Source organism: Plecotus auritus (assembly GCF_963455305.1).
Source record: "Plecotus auritus genome assembly, chromosome: 9".
NCBI classification, from domain to species: Eukaryota; Metazoa; Chordata; class Mammalia; order Chiroptera; family Vespertilionidae; genus Plecotus; species Plecotus auritus.
Window position 1 is genome coordinate 149022852 of NC_137783.1, and position 17075 is coordinate 149039926.

A 17075-nucleotide genomic window follows, 5' to 3' on the forward strand; every position below is an offset into this window, starting at 1 on the left:
GAGCTCCCCAGAGCCTGAGCTGAAGGGAAGGGAGATCCCCCTGCAGGCGTCTCAGCCTGAGCTGGAGGGAGAGGCGGGAGAGAAGAGGAAGGCAGCTGCACCCCACTTACACCAGGAGACACGATGTCTGGAGCTCGGGGTCAGCAGCTGGTATTTATTAAGCTCCCAAATGTAATCTCACAACCATCTGAGATACTGATTGTTAGTCACCTCCACTGTGCAGATGGGGAGCAGCTCAGGACAGGGACGCCCGGGTCACAACAGGTCCACGATGTGGCCTGGACCAGATGTCCGCGCCCCTTCTGCACCCTCCTCAGGAAGGGCGTGCCTCACAGGTGCCCATGTCTGCCCTCTCCCGGGACGCAGGTGCCTAGCATTGAAGTTTCCGTCCTAGTTTGGGGGCAGCTGAGGGCCAGAAGATGGAAGGCCGAGGAGGAGGGCGAGCCCCGGGCTGGGCTGGGGCCCTGGCAGGTCTTTTCATCTTGTGCCCTGGACCCAAGGCCACATCTCCACCCACAGGTGACAGGAGGACTCGGACATTGCCAGGAGGGACACTTGGTACCCTGGTGCCCGAGGTGGGCTCAGAGCAGGGTGCAGCTGCAGCTCCGGGCCTCCATGGCCACCAGCAGCACCCTCAGGTTGCGCTGCGAGTAGGGTGGGTAGCGGATGGAGTAAATCTTCTCCATCCCAGGGCTGCGAAGCAGGCAGGCGCGGTGGTGGGAGAAGGTGTCGAAGGAGAACTTGCCGTGGTAGCTGCCCATGCCGCTGGCCCCTGTACAGTGGCACAGAACATAGCAGTCAGGCCCTCAGTGGCCAGCTGAGGCGACATAAGACAGATGTGGGCTCTGCCAATTACACAGTGCGACCTGGGTGGGCTACTTCACCCCCTCGAGCCTTGGTCTCCCCATCTGTAAGGCGGGCTGGCTCATCATGAGAGACTGGGTAAAGGGCTTAGCCCTGAGCTTGGCACCAGCTCAATAAGCGTTGGAGACACCAGGTGCCCTGCCAGGTGTTTGACCTATGGCATGTTAGGACCTGGCAGAGCCCAGTGTGGCCGGGGCAGCAGGCAGGGGAGCCGGAGCAGAGGCCGGGGCAGGACCCCAAGGCCAGGTCAGGAAGGGCTGCCTCCGGAAGCTGCCAGGCCCTCAGTGGCCAGCAGGGGCCTGGCTTGATCCTGAGGGGCCTGGGAGCTGTGGGAGGTTTTCATTGGGAGTGGTAGGATCAGATTCACTCCCAGACAGACCCCCCAACACACATGTCAATGCAGAGGCAGGTCTGGAAGGTTCTGGGGCCGTCAATCTAGTAAGGCAAGAATGCAGGGCTCTGCCAGCACCTACCCACTCCTCCGAAAGGCAGGCTGGCGAGGATCAGGTGCATGAAGCCATCGTTCCCACAGAAGCCCCCGCTGCTGGTCCGGGCCAGCACCTGCTTGACCACCTGGGAACAAGCAGCAATAAGGCTGAGTGGCTGGGCAGCAGGAAGCCAGCCTGCTGCGCCCCCATCCCCATTCCAGGGGCTCTGTCCAGCCTATTAGGGCCCCAGGAAGGGTCTGAGGCCACTACGTGACCTGAAGGGGGTCATGGGACCAGTGGAGGGCATTGTTTCGCAGCCTGCCACCAAACTCCTAACTCAGGGCATGTTTCTGAGCATCTGCTCTGGTGTGAAGGGTGCTGGGGACACGCTCAGGCCCCAGGGGGAGGTGGGAACCCAGCGTTTGCCTGGGGACAGGCAGAGTGCAGGGGAGGTGCCAGGTAGTCAGGGAGGTGCCCCAGGAGAGGCATGTGATGTGCCTGTGGTGTCTCGGGGCCAGAAGTCATTCAGGCAGAGACGAGAAAGGGCCCCCCAAGGTGTGCAGATGGGGAGGCTGAGGGACAGGGAAGCGGGGGTTGGGGACTCTGATGTGTGGCACAGGGAGGTCAGACACAATCACGTGATCAGATTGGTATTTTAGAAACATGAACTTGGCCTTCGCTTGCCTTTAGGAAGCCCTTTCCTCTTCATTCTGCAGGTTTATTTGAAGAATGAGAGGGAAAGGGTTAGTAGTCACTAATTGTCATTATATTCCGTTCCAGTGTGTGACCCTCAGATGACAGCTGGGTCAGGGCTCGTCAGTGGTGGGCAGAGTGGAGCCCCCATCAATGGGCTCAGAGGTCAGTTGAGACCAGCAGTCATGACCACAGAGGGTGGAGTGGGGGGACGTCAGTGCTTCGAGGGGAGTAAGAATAAGTCGTCTGGGGGAGTCAAGTGCCTTAAGGGTCCCTGCATCCTGGGACCAGGCCTGGGCAGTCAAAAGCTTGGAAGCCTCTATGCCAGGTGACCCCCATTCCAAAAACCCCGTGTTGCTCTTTCTTATGTGAACATAATCCTGATAAACCAGGGCTCCTGGAGGAGCGGCTGATTGTAGGGCTGGTGGAGAAATTGAGGTGAGCCGGAGGCGCCTTGTAGACCCGGAAAGGAAGGAGGTGGAGAAAAACAGGATGGGCGGGTCTCAGGCACAGCAGCTTCCAGTGAAGCAGAGAGACAGCCAGAGGAGCTGGGACAGCTAAATACACTGAGGGACCCGGCTTGGATCCTGGGGCAGAAAGAAAAACTGGCGAATCTGAATCAAGTTTGGAGTCGCGTTAACTGTGATGCACCAGTGTCCGCCCCTTAATTTTGACCAATGTCAGGGCCCTTCACCGGGGGAATTGGGTGTGTGGTACCTGGGCCATCTTGGTAACTTTTCTGTGAGTCTAGTTATTCCAAAATAAAAAGCCTATTTTAAAAAGCATTGTCGAGTCTGCAAGGGGTCTCATGAGAGCTGGTTGAGGAGGGAGGTGTGCTCTGAACTGAAGGTGCTACCCGCGAGGTGCTGGGGCTGCCTGAGGGCCTTGAATAAAGCTGAGGCGGGTGGTGAGGGGCCAGGAGTGGGGACCAGGGCCCATTCTTGGCCTGTGTGTTCTGGTCCTTCGCCCTCCTCACTCCTGCCCATGTGTGTACCTTCCATGAGCTGGGCACTGAGAAGGGACACTAGCCACCAGGCCGAGATGGAGGCAGGGGGGCCCTGGACGCTGGAGAGCGTGGCCTAGAAGCAGGGGAGGGATGTGGCTGCTCCGAGGGAAAGGACAGAGACAGAACCAAGATTGCCACCAACCAGGAACTCCTGTGACTGCCCAGAGGGGCCAGGACCCCGGCCACCCTCCAGGTCCCTTGGTCCACTGCTGGCACCTGCCCCACCTGTCTAGGCCTGCCCGGGCCCCACCTGGCTGCTGTTGGAGAAGGCGTACAGGGCCAGGGGCTTCTCCCGGCGGTTGATGAAGTCGATGGCCTCGTCCAGGCTCCTCACGGTCACGATGGGCAGGATGGGCCCGAAGATCTCCTCCTGCATCACCGGCTCCGTCTCCTGCACGTCCACCAGCACCGTGGGGGCTGCCCGGGCACAGGGGATGGCTCAGCCCCGGGCGTGGGGCCTCGGGCAGGGCCCAGGGACTGAGGCTCCAGCTCGGGGATGTTCTAGGACAGAGAGTCTCCCCACGGCCCTGAGAAGTGACCAGGAACTGCGGGCTCAGCCTTGGTCTTACAATCTCAGGGTGACTGGATCTCAGACCCCTGGAGCCCAAGGTCCCAGGTGCCAGCCTGTTGGAGCAGCAGCGTCACCACGGAGTCGTGTGGCCCAGAGGCCGGGGCTGCTTTGCAAGGACAGCCCGGCGGGTGCACAGGCCGGGAATCGTGGGCTCACAGGACCCGGGGTCACGGCTGTGGAGCAGCAGATGCTGGGGCTGAAGCTGGGGATCTGAGTGTTCGGGAGCCTGGACACTGGGCCCAGCTCCGAGAAGCAGGACTTGGACCCGAGGATGGGGTCACGGGGTCACAGGCTCAGACCATGGCGACGTGGCGTTAGTGTCCGGGAATCGTGGCAACAGCCGTGGACCTGGCTGGGCTCCATCAGCGGGGCCCTGGGAACCTCAGGGCCCAGACTCGGCCCAGCTGTGGCCTCCAGCGAGGAAGGGCCTTAGCCCGGGGGTCCCGGGGTCGGGAGAGCGGGACTCACCGATGTAGCAGTCACTCTCCTCACTCTGGCCCCCGATGGCCACGCGGCCACAGCCCAGCAGGCCCCGGAGCCGCTGGAAATGCTTCTCATCGATGATGCGGCCCAGGTCTGGGGAGGCCCTGGGGTCTTCGCCATAGAAGCGGGTGATGGCGCTCTGCAGGGCGGGCACCAGCCGCTCCTGCATTTCGGGGCTGCACAGGACATAGTCGGGGGCCACACAGGTCTGGCCAGCGTTGAAATAGCGAAACAAGGCCACTCGGTTGGCCACGATCTGGGGGTCGCAGTTGTCGTCCACGTAGCAGGGGTTCTTGCCCCCTAGCTCCAGCGTGATGGGCGTCAGGTGCTTGGCGGCTGCGGCCATGACAATCTTGCCGACTCGAGGGCTCCCTGTGCATGAAAAAAACCCCGAGTGACCTTCATTCACCTGGACCTGGTGGGATGGCCTCGGTTTGGGGACGGGGATCCCTCAAGGGGGGTTCACTTCCTGCCCTGTGTCTCTCTGGCCAGGGGGTTGAGTCAGGGGGCTGCCAGGCCTCATTTAGCCTTCCCTTGCCAATCACTGCACTAGCAGGACCCTCTGCAATGCCCCCTCACCCCCCCCCCCCGCCCTCCCTGCTTCTGATTCCTGACTCTCCCCTGCAGGTGTCTCTCACGCTGCCCTGCATTCCTCACCACTTCACACTCCTCTAGAATCCCCCACCCCCCTTAGCTGGTTTGGCTCAGTGGATAGAGCATCGGCCTGCGGACTGAAGGGTCCTGGGTTCAATTCCGGTCAGGGGCACATGCCCAGGTTGCAGATGTGGGCTTGATCCCCAGTAGGGGGTGTGCAGGAGGCAGCGGATCAATGATTCTCATCATTGATGTTTCTATCTCTCCCTCTCCCCTCCTCTCTGAAATCAATAAAAATATATTTTAAAACAAAACAAAACACCCCTCCACCCTCAGTGACTCCTATCACCGAGGCCGAGGCCGGAGTCCAGCTGCAGCTGCGGACATTTGGGTCTCTCCTCTCTCTAGTTGACCTGGCAGCCTTGCCACCTTCTGCACCCACTCCTCCCTCCCCTCCTGGCTTGTCCTGCCCTCTTCTCTGGGGTGATCTGCGTCTCACAGTGCACTCCTCCTCTCAGCCTCCGCTGACCCTGCACCCACCCACCCCAGCCTTGGGCCTCTCCTGCCCACACCTGGCCCAGGGCCCCTCGCTGCCTTTCTGTGGGATTGGCCCTGGCCCCACTGCCCCACTGCCTAAAACTAGCCTCTGCTCTGCTCTAGGCTCCTTCCGCTCCCTCCCAGGCTCCTCCCTCAGCTCCGCCTGTCTTTGCAAACATCTCCTTGTCTCTGAGCACTCCTGACCTTCCCCCCGCCCCCCTCAACCTTCCCTTCTTGAATTCCACTAAGGCCTCCCCACCAGTGCCCTTGGGGTGCCTGGGCTCGGGCTGCTCTCTTAGGACACTTCCACTGATTGAGTAAATGAATGGCTGCTTCCCAGGCCACGTGCTACGACAAAGGCTTCTGTGTACAGGCCGGTGACTTGGGGATGGTTCCAGTCTACACGTAAGAACACCAAGGCCTGGCAGAGTGGGCTTTGCTGGTCTGTAGGCCTCTGTGCCGGCTGCCCTGGGGACCTGGCCTGGAACCAGCCTCAGGTCTGCCTGCCTCTGTACCCTCCGTCCTGGGGGGCCAACGCCCGAAGCCCATCGAGCTGTGTGGCATGATGGTGGAGGTTGGGTTGGCACCCTCCCGGCTGCCTCTTTCTATACCTCCCACCCCCCAAAATCGGCAGGAACAGCTGAGGACCCTGGCCCCTCTGCTTCCATAGTCCAACCCTGGCCAGTGGGTGATCCAGGCTGGACACCGAATCTAGAGGTCTGTGCCCAGGGGCGGGGAGGGGTCCCAGTCCTCCCGAGGGTCCCTGGGTCCAGCACTGCTCCCAGCCTCCTCCAGGAGAGAGGAGCAAGCTTGTCCTGCAGCCCCAGGGCACCACAGGGCACTTGCCCCTCTGAGTTCTTCCGGCTACCCATCAGCCTTGGTACCTGTGGCCTCTCTCAGGGTTGGGGACAAGACCCCTCAAGGTGGGGCTAGTGCAGCGCCCCCTCCATCCTGCCCCAGCCGCCTGCAGCAGGCTCCTCACCCGTGAAGAAGATGTAGTCGAACCTGTGCTCCAGCAGCTGCCCTGTCTCCTCGGGCCCGCCCAGCACCACAGCAAAGCAGCTCTGCAAGAGGGACAGGCAGAGGGCTCCCCCTGGGACCCAGTCGGGACTGTTCCCTCCGTGCCTGGCCTGACCCAGGACTGCCAAGGCTCTCAGTGGGCTTCATGGGGGTGAGGTGGGGAGAGGGTCTGGGGCCCGGCAGGGCTGGTGGGAAGGCTGAGGCCACGGTTGGGGGCATAGGGACCCCCAGGAGACAGGCTACTCAGAGCACTGCCGTGGTTGCCACCCCTCTGTGTTACTAGGAGGGAAACTAAGGCTGAGGGGTGGTGACTTGGCCACTCAACCCACAGGAGGCAGGAGTGAGGTTGGAACTGGGTCCTGCCCAGCCCCTGGGGCCGCTTGCTCTGCTCACCCGGTCCAGGTATCGGGGCAGCACCTCGACCAGGATCTTCTCGGTGTTCTTGCTGATCTCCGAGGGCTTCAGCACCACGCAGTTCCCTGCAGGGCAGGGCAGGGCAGGGCAGGGCCAGAGCTGGGCGAGGGGGAACCATGCCAGGTCTCATTCACTCCTCACCCCTGCAGGACAGGTGTCGGCCTCACTCTACCTTCAGGTGAAGAATCTGGCTCAGAGAGGTGACATGGCAGGCCCAAGGCCCACAGCCAGATGCCAGGCAGACTTTCTTAGCCACCTGGTGCCACGGCTCCTCCCTAGCTCTGCGGGCTCCATGAGGCCATGAGGGAGGGGCCGGGTGGAAGGTGGAGGCTGGGCTCTCACCTGCAGCGAGGGCGCCCACCAGGGGCACCAGGGTCAAGTTCAGGGGGTAGTTCCAGGGGGCGATGATGAGCACCAGGCCGAAGGGCTCCTTCCGGATGAAGGCGGAGTCCAGCTGGGTGGCCTGTGCCGGGGCCAGCGTGGTGGTGAGGGGTGAAGGTCTGAGACTCCAGCCCCTCAGCACCACCCTTCACCCCAGGGGCTGCCCAGTGGGTAGCTCCCCCACCCAGAAGCCCACGTGCCTGCCCTACCCCAGGCCCGCTCACCAGGTTCTTGGGCACAGTCTCATCTTTCATCCAGGCCCGCAGGTTCCTGAGGGCCAAGTTAATCTCGCCCTGGCTGATGCTGAACTCAGACACCTCCGACTCAAAGGCTGACTGCAGGGGAGGGGCCGGGTCAGCAGGTGGCCAGAGCCCTGGAGAGGGCACAGCCTCCTCTAAGCAAAGCCTGCTTTTATTTACTCTTCCCCTCATTCTCTCCTGGTCAGTGAGTGCTTACAGTGTGCAGGGCCGTTCTTGAGCCAGGGATGCGGCCGTGGCCGAAACAGACAGAAAACCTGCCCCTGGAGCTGCCATCATGGGACAGTCAGCATGACGATGACAGCACAGGCGACTACCTTGGCAGGAGTTGGTGCAGTGGAAAGATGAACAGGGTAAGGGGATAGAGACTGCTGGGGTGTGTGCGTGTGTGTGTGTGCACGAGTGTGAACAAGCGTGCATGTGTGTGCAAGTGCACGAGTGAGTGATGTGTGTACGAGTGAGTGTGTGACTGTGTGCATGTAGGTACGTGTTTGCTCTGTTTATGACAGATGGTTGGTGCGCGCTCTGGGATGAGGTTACATCTGAGCTGTGAAGAAAGGGAGTGGGGAGCCCATGAATATATGGAGGCAGAATATTCTTGGCAGAGGTCACAGCACGTGCACAGGCCCTGAGGTGGGCACAGGCCTGCTAGGTTCCTGATTGGCCAGGAGCAGAGTGGGTGAGGCGATGGGGCCAAGCAGCCGGGGTGAGGACTGTCAAGCGGAGTAGGGACAGGATCAAGCTTAAGTTTTAACAGGATGGTCTGTGTGTCCCACTGTGGCCTGCTGTGTGCATACCAGTCTGCAGGGGACACTGGGGACAGACATCCTGGGGTAAATGCCATCAGGTCCCACAACCTAGGGGCCAGGCCTCACTGTCAGGTTTCCAGGGCAAAAGGGAGGAGAGACATCAATAGGGACATTGCCCTGGTCTCGGTCTCCATGTGCCTGTCCTGCCCCTACCAGGGAGGAGAGACCCCGTCCATGAGCTGCAGGCTGCATGAGGCCCATAGTCAGGGACACCAGAGCTAGGCTGTCCTGATGCCTGAGACTTGGTCATCGCGGCACAAGCTCCCCCCTGCTAGAGGGCAGGGCAATGGTCCAAGGGGTGCCAGGCCGGTTTGAGGATGAACTGAAGCCCAGAGATGGGGATGCCCTGCTCAGGGTCACTCAGCAAGCAGGTGGCAAGGCCAGGGCCAGAGCTGAGCCCGAGGGGCAGGGGGAGGGGCTGGGACCTTGCAGGAAGATGCCACTCCCACCAGCGCTTCTAGGAGCTAAGCAGGGTTCAAGCATGCTTCCCCCACACCTGTGAGCGCAGCCCAGGGTCCTGCCCAGCGAGCTGTGGGCCTGACCACTGCACCAGGGAGGTCACCGATGGCCGAGTGAGGTTTGGGCTGGTTTAAGGACCCACCTGAACACCGTGATTTTGGAAGAGTGGGCTGTTTGTTTTTGATTTAAATTCTTTACTGTTTAAAGTCTTACATCTGTCTCCTTCCCCCCCGCCCCCCACATTGACCACTCCCCGAGAGTAGGCTGTTTCGAGCCAGGGCTGTGTGTCCTCTGTGCCTGCTCTAGGGGTGACCGAGTGTGGCCACCCGACCTGGAAGGCTCTTTGGGGTTAACTGAGAGGATTCATGCAGAATAGGGCAGGGCAGTTTTGGGACAGAACTTGCAAGACCAGAGGGCGGGACCAGGTGAATTTTCTGGGCTGCTGCTCCCTTTGTGGGGCCGGGCTCCTGGGGCCTTGAGGAGCTGGGATGGGAGGCGGGAATGAAATCTGAGCCAGAGGGAGAAAGGGACCAGACAGACAGTCAGCTCAGGTCTCCGTGGAAGGGCAGCCGGGCCGGCAGGTGGGTGGTGGCAGAGGCCCCGTGGCGGTACCGTCCCCTACCATGCCCAGGGAATGGGACACTCCCCACAGGGAGGCAAGGCCAGCCCCTCGAGATGGGGAGAGCGGAAGAGAGTATGGACGGGAGCCCTGGTTTCATAAACCGGACAACAGATAATTCCAGAAAGGGCGATGAGGGTGCCTGGGTGTCACCTGGCTGTGGCACTGGTAACGAGAAGGTTTGCCGACTCCGAGAAGGGAGCAGGTCTTAGCAGGAGCCACCCTCTCAGACACGTCTTCCTGGCCAGTGTCTGCCAGGATGGGGACACCTCATCCACGACTCCAGGTGCTCCAAGGCACTAGTCTTGAAGTCTGTGGCTGCTCCAGGGACAGGGCAGGCACCTGGCTGGGTGTCTGGGAAGAGGGCGGGTCCCAAGGAGGCTGCGGAGGGACCCCTGGCCCTGCTGGCAGCCGGCATCCGTGTCTCTATGTGACCTGAGTGGAGCGGCTGCCCACTGGGAAAGCGGGGGAGGGAGGAAGGGCAGGGTATGGGCTGGTTGCCCTGAGGGTCTGAAGCAGGCCCAGAGCAGCAAGAGGTGGACCCCAGGGATCAATGCAGAGTCCCATGTGTGGGCTCAGGAGGCCCCAGGCCCTTCCTTGGACATACTCGGGCTTAGGACTAAGACAAGCTCAGGACAAGCCAACGTGGGACTGTTGTCCCCTGGGGACAGGAGGTGACCACCGGGCGGGTGGGCAGCCAACAAGCACCAAGCACTGAGGTCCCCTTCCAGGTGTTAAGGATCAAAACTCCACTTCACCTCGCTAGTTGACAAGGAGCCTCAGGCCTGGCTCTGGGGGCTCCAGGTGGTGAGGGGCCGGTGGGACGAAAGGGGTGGGTCTGGACACTGTGGCCTTTGCAACATGCACAGGAGACATTTTTCCAAAGGACCCGCTGGACAGCTGTCCCAGGGCAGCTAAGCAGGTGGGCCTGTCAGCTGAGGAGGAGTGCATTTCTTGGAGTCTAGCCATGGCTGCTGCTGGAATTGGGAGGGGCTGAGCCCCCGGCCTCCAGGGTTGGGACCCTGTACCAAGTGAAGCTGCAGTCCCCCAGCCCATGAGGTCCTGCATGGTGTGGCCCACGTCCCCGGACCCCACCTTTTGTGTATCTCTGCTGGCCTCCTTGCTGCTCCTCAAGCATAAACACACCAAGCACCTCCGGCCTCAGGGCCTTTGCACATGCTGTGCCTGCTGCCATTCTCCCCTATATCCACATGGATCCTTCCCCTCCTCCTTTATGTCTCTGCTCAGATACCATCTTCTCAGAGAAATCTCCCCTGACCCCCAGTATAAAGCAGCGCCCTGATCCTGGCCCTCTCGCTCCCTTCACACTAGATAGCCTCTCCGTGCCGTCACCATGCTATGTGATTATGCTATGTGACTGTCTATTTGCTGTCATGTTCGGTCAGGAGGCCAGCTTGCTGGGCGCAGGGACTTTGTTTTATTCTCTGTTGCATCTCTAGATCCCAGAACAGTACCTGGCACACACTAGGTGCTCAGTAATAGTCGAGTGAAAGAAGGCATGAATGAATGGGTGAGTGGAAAGGACCAGGTTAGGGCACAGCAGAGGGGTGGAGATGGATGGGCTCTTAGTTCCACTTCACAGAGGATGAAGCTGTCACCAGGCCCCTTGTCCCAGCTCCCCCTCCCCTGCCGCCTCCCGCCACCCCTCACCTTGCGCAGGTCCTGCGCCAGCGCCTCCTGCAGCAGCTGCTTGTTGTCCTGCAGGAAGCGGCCCAGGCCCTTGAGCTGCGCAGCCCGGAACTCTGCCGGCCGCGTCCGCCCCGAGCTGAAGGCCTCCCGCAGCCGCTGCAGCGTGTCCTCGAAGGGGTCCATCCTGTGAGGGCAACAGGGAGCATGGGCAGGGATCCCCACCTTCTCAGGTACCTGCTTCACCCCCTCCTGCACCCATGTGGGCTCACAGACACCCTCACTGGACTCACGTGTAACCCCAGAGGGCCAGGGCTGGCCATGTTTACACACACACACACACACACACACCAATAAATGCACAGACAGCTCCCCTTGGTCAGTGGACAGGAGAGTCCTGGACCCTGCAGACTGGTGTGGGCTTGGGGACAGCTACTCCACAGCCCCTAAGGGTGGGCAGGCAGCCAGGGACCAAACAGAAATTAGCCCCCAGCCAGGGCCCCGCCCCTTCCCAGTGCCCCTCCCGGAGACGGGGCTGCCCTCACCCTGCCAAGCCTGGAGTGACCAGGAGGAGTTTGATAAGGAGAGGGACAGTCCACCAACCGCCACCACGGCCACCACGTGGGGACATTCCAGACACAGAATGCTCTGTTCCCCACCCCCGCCCCCAGCGGGGGGGCATTGCCAAGGGTGGCAGTGGCTCAGAGGGTGACAGAGCAGGGGCCTCCTCTCCCTGTTCCCGGAGAAGACAGGGAGAGAACGGCCTCCCAGAGGCTCTGCTGCCCACCCAGTGGGGGCCAGCCGCTGTGTTGGAGGATCCCCTAGGGAACAGTGGGGACAAGGGGTTAAGGGGCAGTCATCAGCCAGGGCTGGCAGGTGGGGTAGAGGCCCCATATTCCCCCGGGGCCCCACCTGTTTACTGGACAGAGGCGTGCTCTGCCGCATACATTCCTTGGCCTGGTGCCAAGGACCCGGGGGACCCTTTCCTCCTGCCCTTCTGACTTCCTCCTTTCAGGTCTCAGCTTGCCTGATGCCTCCTTCAGGCAGCCTGCCCTGGTTACTCCCTCCCACACCCCACAAGGCCCCTTGGCTCTGCTCCCGCTGCACCGGGTTACATGTGTAATAACTACCCGGTTTCATCCTGTCCTCCTCCCTGGACCTCCCCCTCCTCTCCACTCCCTCCTCCCACTAGACTTAACTCATCACTGGGGGTCCTGGCACCCACTCTCCTGCTCCTTAGGGGGCAGTGAGAGCACCCACAGCTGGCACGGTGTTTATCAAGGGCGAGTCCAGTCTGAGCCCGGGGCCGGCATCAGTGCCTCCAAGGCTTCCCGCTATTGTGCAATGGCTGCTGTCACTATGCGTTCCGCTTTCTGGAAGCTCCATGGCCCTGAGGGCCGAACCTGCTGCAGCCAACAGGATGGGTGCTGAGAGCCTGGCTGGAGCCCTCGCCGGCCCACTGGGTGCGCCTGGGGCCAGGCTGACCCCACAGGCCTCCGGCTCTGGTTGGGAGAAGCTGGGCAGTCACCTGGGCACCATGGCCCTTAGAGAGGGTGGCGGTGTGGCAGAAGGGGACGCGCTCAGAGCCCCTCTGGGCCCCAGGCTCCACCCTTTTTCTGGGAGGAAGGCGCCCTGGCCCTGCGGAGACCCCGGAGCAAGAGCCTGCGGCCTCTGGATCGGCATCTGGGCTGGTGCCCCCGGCTCTGCCTCTTAATGGCCTGACCTTGGGCGAGTCACTCACCCTCTCTCCGCCTCAGCTTCCTTGTCACAGGGTGGGGATGAGAGAGCGCCTGCTGTCCTCCTGAGGGTTAAGGAAGCGTTTTCCTGTGAGCAGGGAGCGCCCAGGGAAGCCGCGGTTATTTCACTGTGCTCCCGGCCCCTCGGTCCCCCTGTCACTCAGACTTCTGATGGGGGCAGCACCCCACCCTCTCCTGCCTCCCAGGGTAGTTTGCACTTTCGTTAGAGTCTCGGCCGAAGCCACAAAAATGTAAGGCACGCACTGGGCACTCGAGTGTGCACTTCAAGGTGAGGGGCTCTGAGCGAGGTGAGGGCGGAAGCTCTGCGGGGGGCGGGGGCGGGGTGGGAGGGTGGAAATCTGGATGGAACCTTCCAGCAGCCTCTCTTGGCAACACGGAGGCAAACTCACCCAATATTGCCCCCTGCTGGTTGGTCACTCTGGACGGAGGCCCCCAGGAGCTGCCCGCTGGGGAACAAGGAGCTGGGCACAACCCAGGCATGCATAGAAGCCAAGGCTGCCTTCCACCAGGACCTGGGGGGACCCTGGGCCTGTGACCTCGCAAAGGACCCACAAATGACAGGGTTCCCTAAGTCCACCGCCATCCTGGGCACATCTGAGCTGCCTAAGTTCATAAGAAAGGCAGGTTCCACTCTGGCCGTTTTGCTCAGTGGATAGGGTCCAGGTTCGATTCCAGGCAAGGGCATATACCTCGGTGGCAGACTCAATCCCTGGCCCTGGTCAAGGCCTGTGCGGGAGGCAACCAATCAATGTGTCTCTCTCACATTGATGTTTCTCTGTCTCTCTCCCTCCCCCTCTCTCTAAAATCAATGGGAAAATATCCTCAGGTGAGGATTAAAAAGTCAGGTTCCATCACCTGCACCCTAATGACTCCTTTAACCAGGACAGCTGGGAGGGGCCACCGTTGCTCTCCCCACTGGAGGAGATGAAGATCAGGCACAGACAGCAAGGAGCCTGCCTGAGGCCCCATCCCCCAACCGAGCCTGGGCGGGGAGAGGGCAGCCTGTCCCTGGGGAGATGGGGCACCTCGGCGGCCTCAGCTGCAGACCCCGGGCCAGGTAGGCAGAAGCGTGCGGTACCCAGCCGGGGTGGAAAGGCATGTTGTCTGTATCCTGCTCCCTTGGCCTCTGGCCCCTCCCTGTTCCTGACAATCCCCCCTCTGCTTCCCCTTCTTGCCTCATCCGAGGTCCCGGGGCTGGCAGGCCAGGGCTCTCGGGGGCACGGACCCTCACAGCAGGCTGAGGGTCCACCCACTCAGCTGTTTCTGTCCTGGACCTGCTGCTTCTGGGTGTGGGGGGAGTGGGCCAGGAGTTGCTAAATCGCTGGATGGTGATAAGGGACAGGCCTGTTTCCCTGGCCTGGGACCTGGGGAGGACGAAGCAGGTCCCCTCAAGGCCACCGGCCTGGGATTCCTCTAAGAATAGCCAGGTGCTCACCGTGCCAAGCTCTGTGCCAGCCTGGGTGTAGCTAGAGCCCAGGGCCCCTAAAGAAAGCGGAGGCCCAGGAAAGTCACATGGGCTTGAGGAGGGGGATGGATGGGGTGGGCACCCAGGTCTGCTGGCTCCAAGGCACCATCGCAAATCTCCTGCTAGGAGACCTCGGGTAGGTGGCATGGCCTCTCTGGGGCTCGCTCTCCCTGTCTGTGAAATGGGGTGGCACCTGCAGCTGCCCCGTGTGCTGCTGGGAGATCCTGTGTGCCATGCTCTGCCAGGCCGAGCCCTGAATGCTCAGCGACGATGTCTCTGAGCGGCTGTATTCAGACTGTGAAGGGCAGCTGCGCAGGGGCTTTGGGGCGGAGACGCTGGAGGGGGAGCCCCAGGAGAACGGAAGCAGCGTGAGCATCAGGGAGGCAAGGACTTCAGCGGAGGCCCAGGTCGGGGCCGGGATGCAGAGCTGGGGAAGATGACTGAGGCGAACGTGGTGCCTGGGGACCCTCTCAGCTGCCAGAGGTGGAGGTCACGGACCAGCCTCGAAGCTCCTGATTCCAATCTGATCTTAACCTGGCTTTCCACAAGGTCCCTGAAGCTCTGGGCAGCTGCCCCCCGCCCTTCCGGAGGGCCGTGGGGTGTTGGGACCGACCCCAGCCCCGCCCACGGAGAGGCTGCGCTGGGCTCCCTTGCCCGCAAAGCCCCTCGATGACCAGTTCCTCATGCTGCGCCCAGGAAACGCAATCATGTTGCCAAATGCATGCCTGACCCCCCCACCCCAGGGATGGGGTGCTCTCCCTCCTGAGAACGCCAGGTCCAGAGCTGGGGCCCTGGGCTCCCTTACAGGATGTATAACCCCAGAGAGAGGAAGGGTGGTGGCCCACCTCAGACAAAACAAGGGTGCCTGCTGTTGGCCTGGCCTCAGGCCCCCCTCCCCACTCAGATCTCTCCTCAGCCCCCCCACTCCCCTTTAGATCTCAGCAAAGGGAAGTCCTCCCTCCTTCCCCTTTCTCCCCAAGCTGGCCGAGGAGTTCTGAGGACAAAGCTGGTCTGTGCAGTGGCCGGGAGTGGCCTGCCTGCCTGGGCTGCCAGCACTGGGAGTCCTGAGCCAGCCCACCAGCCAGGTCCCTGGCCCCGGCTGCTCGCTGCTCTCTCCCGGCCTCCCCAAGACACGGTACCTGAGGCTCTGCCAAGCTGTCCTTCCTCCTGGCGTCCTGCTTTGTGGCCAGCCTGCGTTATGAAATGTCCAAGGCTGGGCCTGCCCTGGGGCGGGGCCACCCTGGCCTGGAGCCTGGGCTGAAACTCACGGCCACCTCCCTTCTGTGCCGGAGAGATGTGACCCCTGCTGGACCCTGAGCTAGATCCGGGCCAGAACAGAGACTTCCTCTCCTAAATCCCCACCGAGACTCTTATCAACCCTCCAGGCGATGGTTCCAGACAGGCCCCTGCCCTTCCCCAGGCAGGCACGTACGGCTTTTCCCTCACGTGTCTGGGACGGTCCCACCCGGTGTCCCCATCCTTCCTGGCCCGTCTTAGGTAACTCCTTGGCGCCTCCCACGAATCCACATCACCTTGCCACTGCCCAAGGCGCACTTCACTGGTAAGTCTCCGTAATGAGCCCTTGAGGTAATGACGGGGTGCCAGCCTCCTACTTTGGTCTCTCAGCCCCAGGGAGCTCTGAGCTGAGGGGTCAGCCCCAGGCCCAGTGGTAGGGACCCAGGCCCAGCTGGAGAAGGAGGAGGGACCAGGCGGTGGCTCTGAGAATTATGCTGTGGGGTAGGGCCCAGTGGCCTGGAAGAGGAAGGAAGACCCTGCCCCCCACACACGCCCAGCTCACCTGAGTCTCAGTTTCCCATCTGCAAAATGAAGAGGCAGATCCACAGATGGCTGGAGTCCAGAAACACAAGCTCAGGGCCACGCCCTCCGCGCGTCTATGTCAACACCTTCAACACCTCATCTAGCGCCCCTCACGGAGCCTGGCCCCGCAGCCCGACATTTTACGGAGGAAATGGAGTCCCAGAGAGGAGACAGGACTTGACCACACAGGGCACGAGTGGCAGGGCTGGGACCCACCGGGGAAGCGTGTTGCTACGAGCAGGGCCTGCGTCCACTCCTAGGTGTCCCCTCCCCAGCCGGGGAAGAGCGCCGCCCTCTGCCCTCTAGGGCAGCTGTGTGATGACAGGTGTCACCATGGTGGTTCCTGTGCTCCCGCTCCTCAGTGCCTGAGCGGGGCCGGGGCACCTGTCCTTTGCCCTGCCCTGGCCTCCACCCCCTCACACCTGTGGGAGCCAACACAAAGGGGGTGATTCCCCAGCAGCTGCTGGTGTCAGGCAGGTGGTTAGGTAACAGGTGTGGGGGCAGGAACATCCTTTGTGCCATCACCCTGTGCCAGCTACCCTGGACCTGCTGCCACGGTCCCCGTGCCCTTTTGCCTTGGTGCCCTGGATCTGCCTCGGATCCTGGCCTGGGGCCTGCGGGCCGCCCTGCCCCTGGGAGAAGCTCCTTGCCACCCCCACCCTCCCTGCTCCCCCTGCCTACCTGGGAGGGCAGGAGAGGTCTCCTGGCCCACACCTGCTCTGGAGGCCTCTGGAGGCGTTAGCCACTTGGGACAGGGGTCAGGGCCTGCGGAGGCCCCGTCCTCTGTGAGGGATGGAGCCCCCAGCCGCTGCCTGTCACGTGGCTCAGCATGTGACAGCCCAGCCCTGCTGCCTGGAGCTGAGCCAGGCAGAGGCAGCGGCAGAGGCAGAGCTGGCTCCAGGTGGGGCTGGGCTAGGGCTGAGCCTGGCAGCCCCTGGCTAGGAATCAGGCTCAGAGAGGGACAGCCACTGGTCTAAGGCCACACAGCAAATCAGGGACCCAGCTGGGGAAGTACTGGTGAGTAGGAGGGGTGTTGCAGGATCTTGAGGGGCTCCTCCCTAGCCAGGGATCTCCCCCTGCAGGGGCTACTCCTGAACTTGTCATGAATTCAGGGACATCCTGGAAGGTCCCCAAAGAGGCCTGACCTCCTGGCACAGGGGTCCTAACTGGGGCTGGCAGTGAAGCCCCCAGGCTGAGGGGCACTGTTCTTGGGGAGGAAGAGGGGCCAGTCCTCTCCCCTCTCGGGGTTGGAT

The 17075-nt window shown here is 62.0% G+C and overlaps 1 protein-coding gene across 15 annotated transcripts; it reads right to left on the reverse strand.

Moving 5' to 3' along the window:
• Positions 1-125: 125 nt before the first annotated feature.
• On the reverse strand, positions 126-16655 carry ALDH3B1 (aldehyde dehydrogenase 3 family member B1). Of its 15 annotated transcripts, none has more exons than XM_080640520.1 (12): positions 16504-16655; positions 15803-15852; positions 12524-12583; positions 10807-10969; positions 7216-7326; positions 6953-7073; positions 6590-6675; positions 6159-6240; positions 4031-4417; positions 3242-3408; positions 1338-1437; positions 126-772 (listed from the first exon to the last, which is right to left on the reverse strand). In XM_080640520.1, exons 4-12 carry the CDS (start codon positions 10966-10968, stop codon positions 582-584), a joined length of 1407 nt encoding a protein of 468 aa, XP_080496646.1. In that variant the 5' UTR covers position 10969; positions 12524-12583; positions 15803-15852; positions 16504-16655; the 3' UTR covers positions 126-581. The 15 variants fall into 15 exon arrangements, with proteins under 15 accessions (XP_080496646.1, XP_080496644.1, XP_080496645.1 ...); XM_080640518.1 differs by lacking the exons at positions 15803-15852; positions 16504-16655 and adding exons at positions 12929-12985; positions 15144-15219 and having other exon boundaries at positions 12524-12606; XM_080640519.1 differs by lacking the exons at positions 15803-15852; positions 16504-16655 and adding exons at positions 12929-12985; positions 15144-15213.
• Positions 16656-17075: the final 420 nt, after the last annotated feature.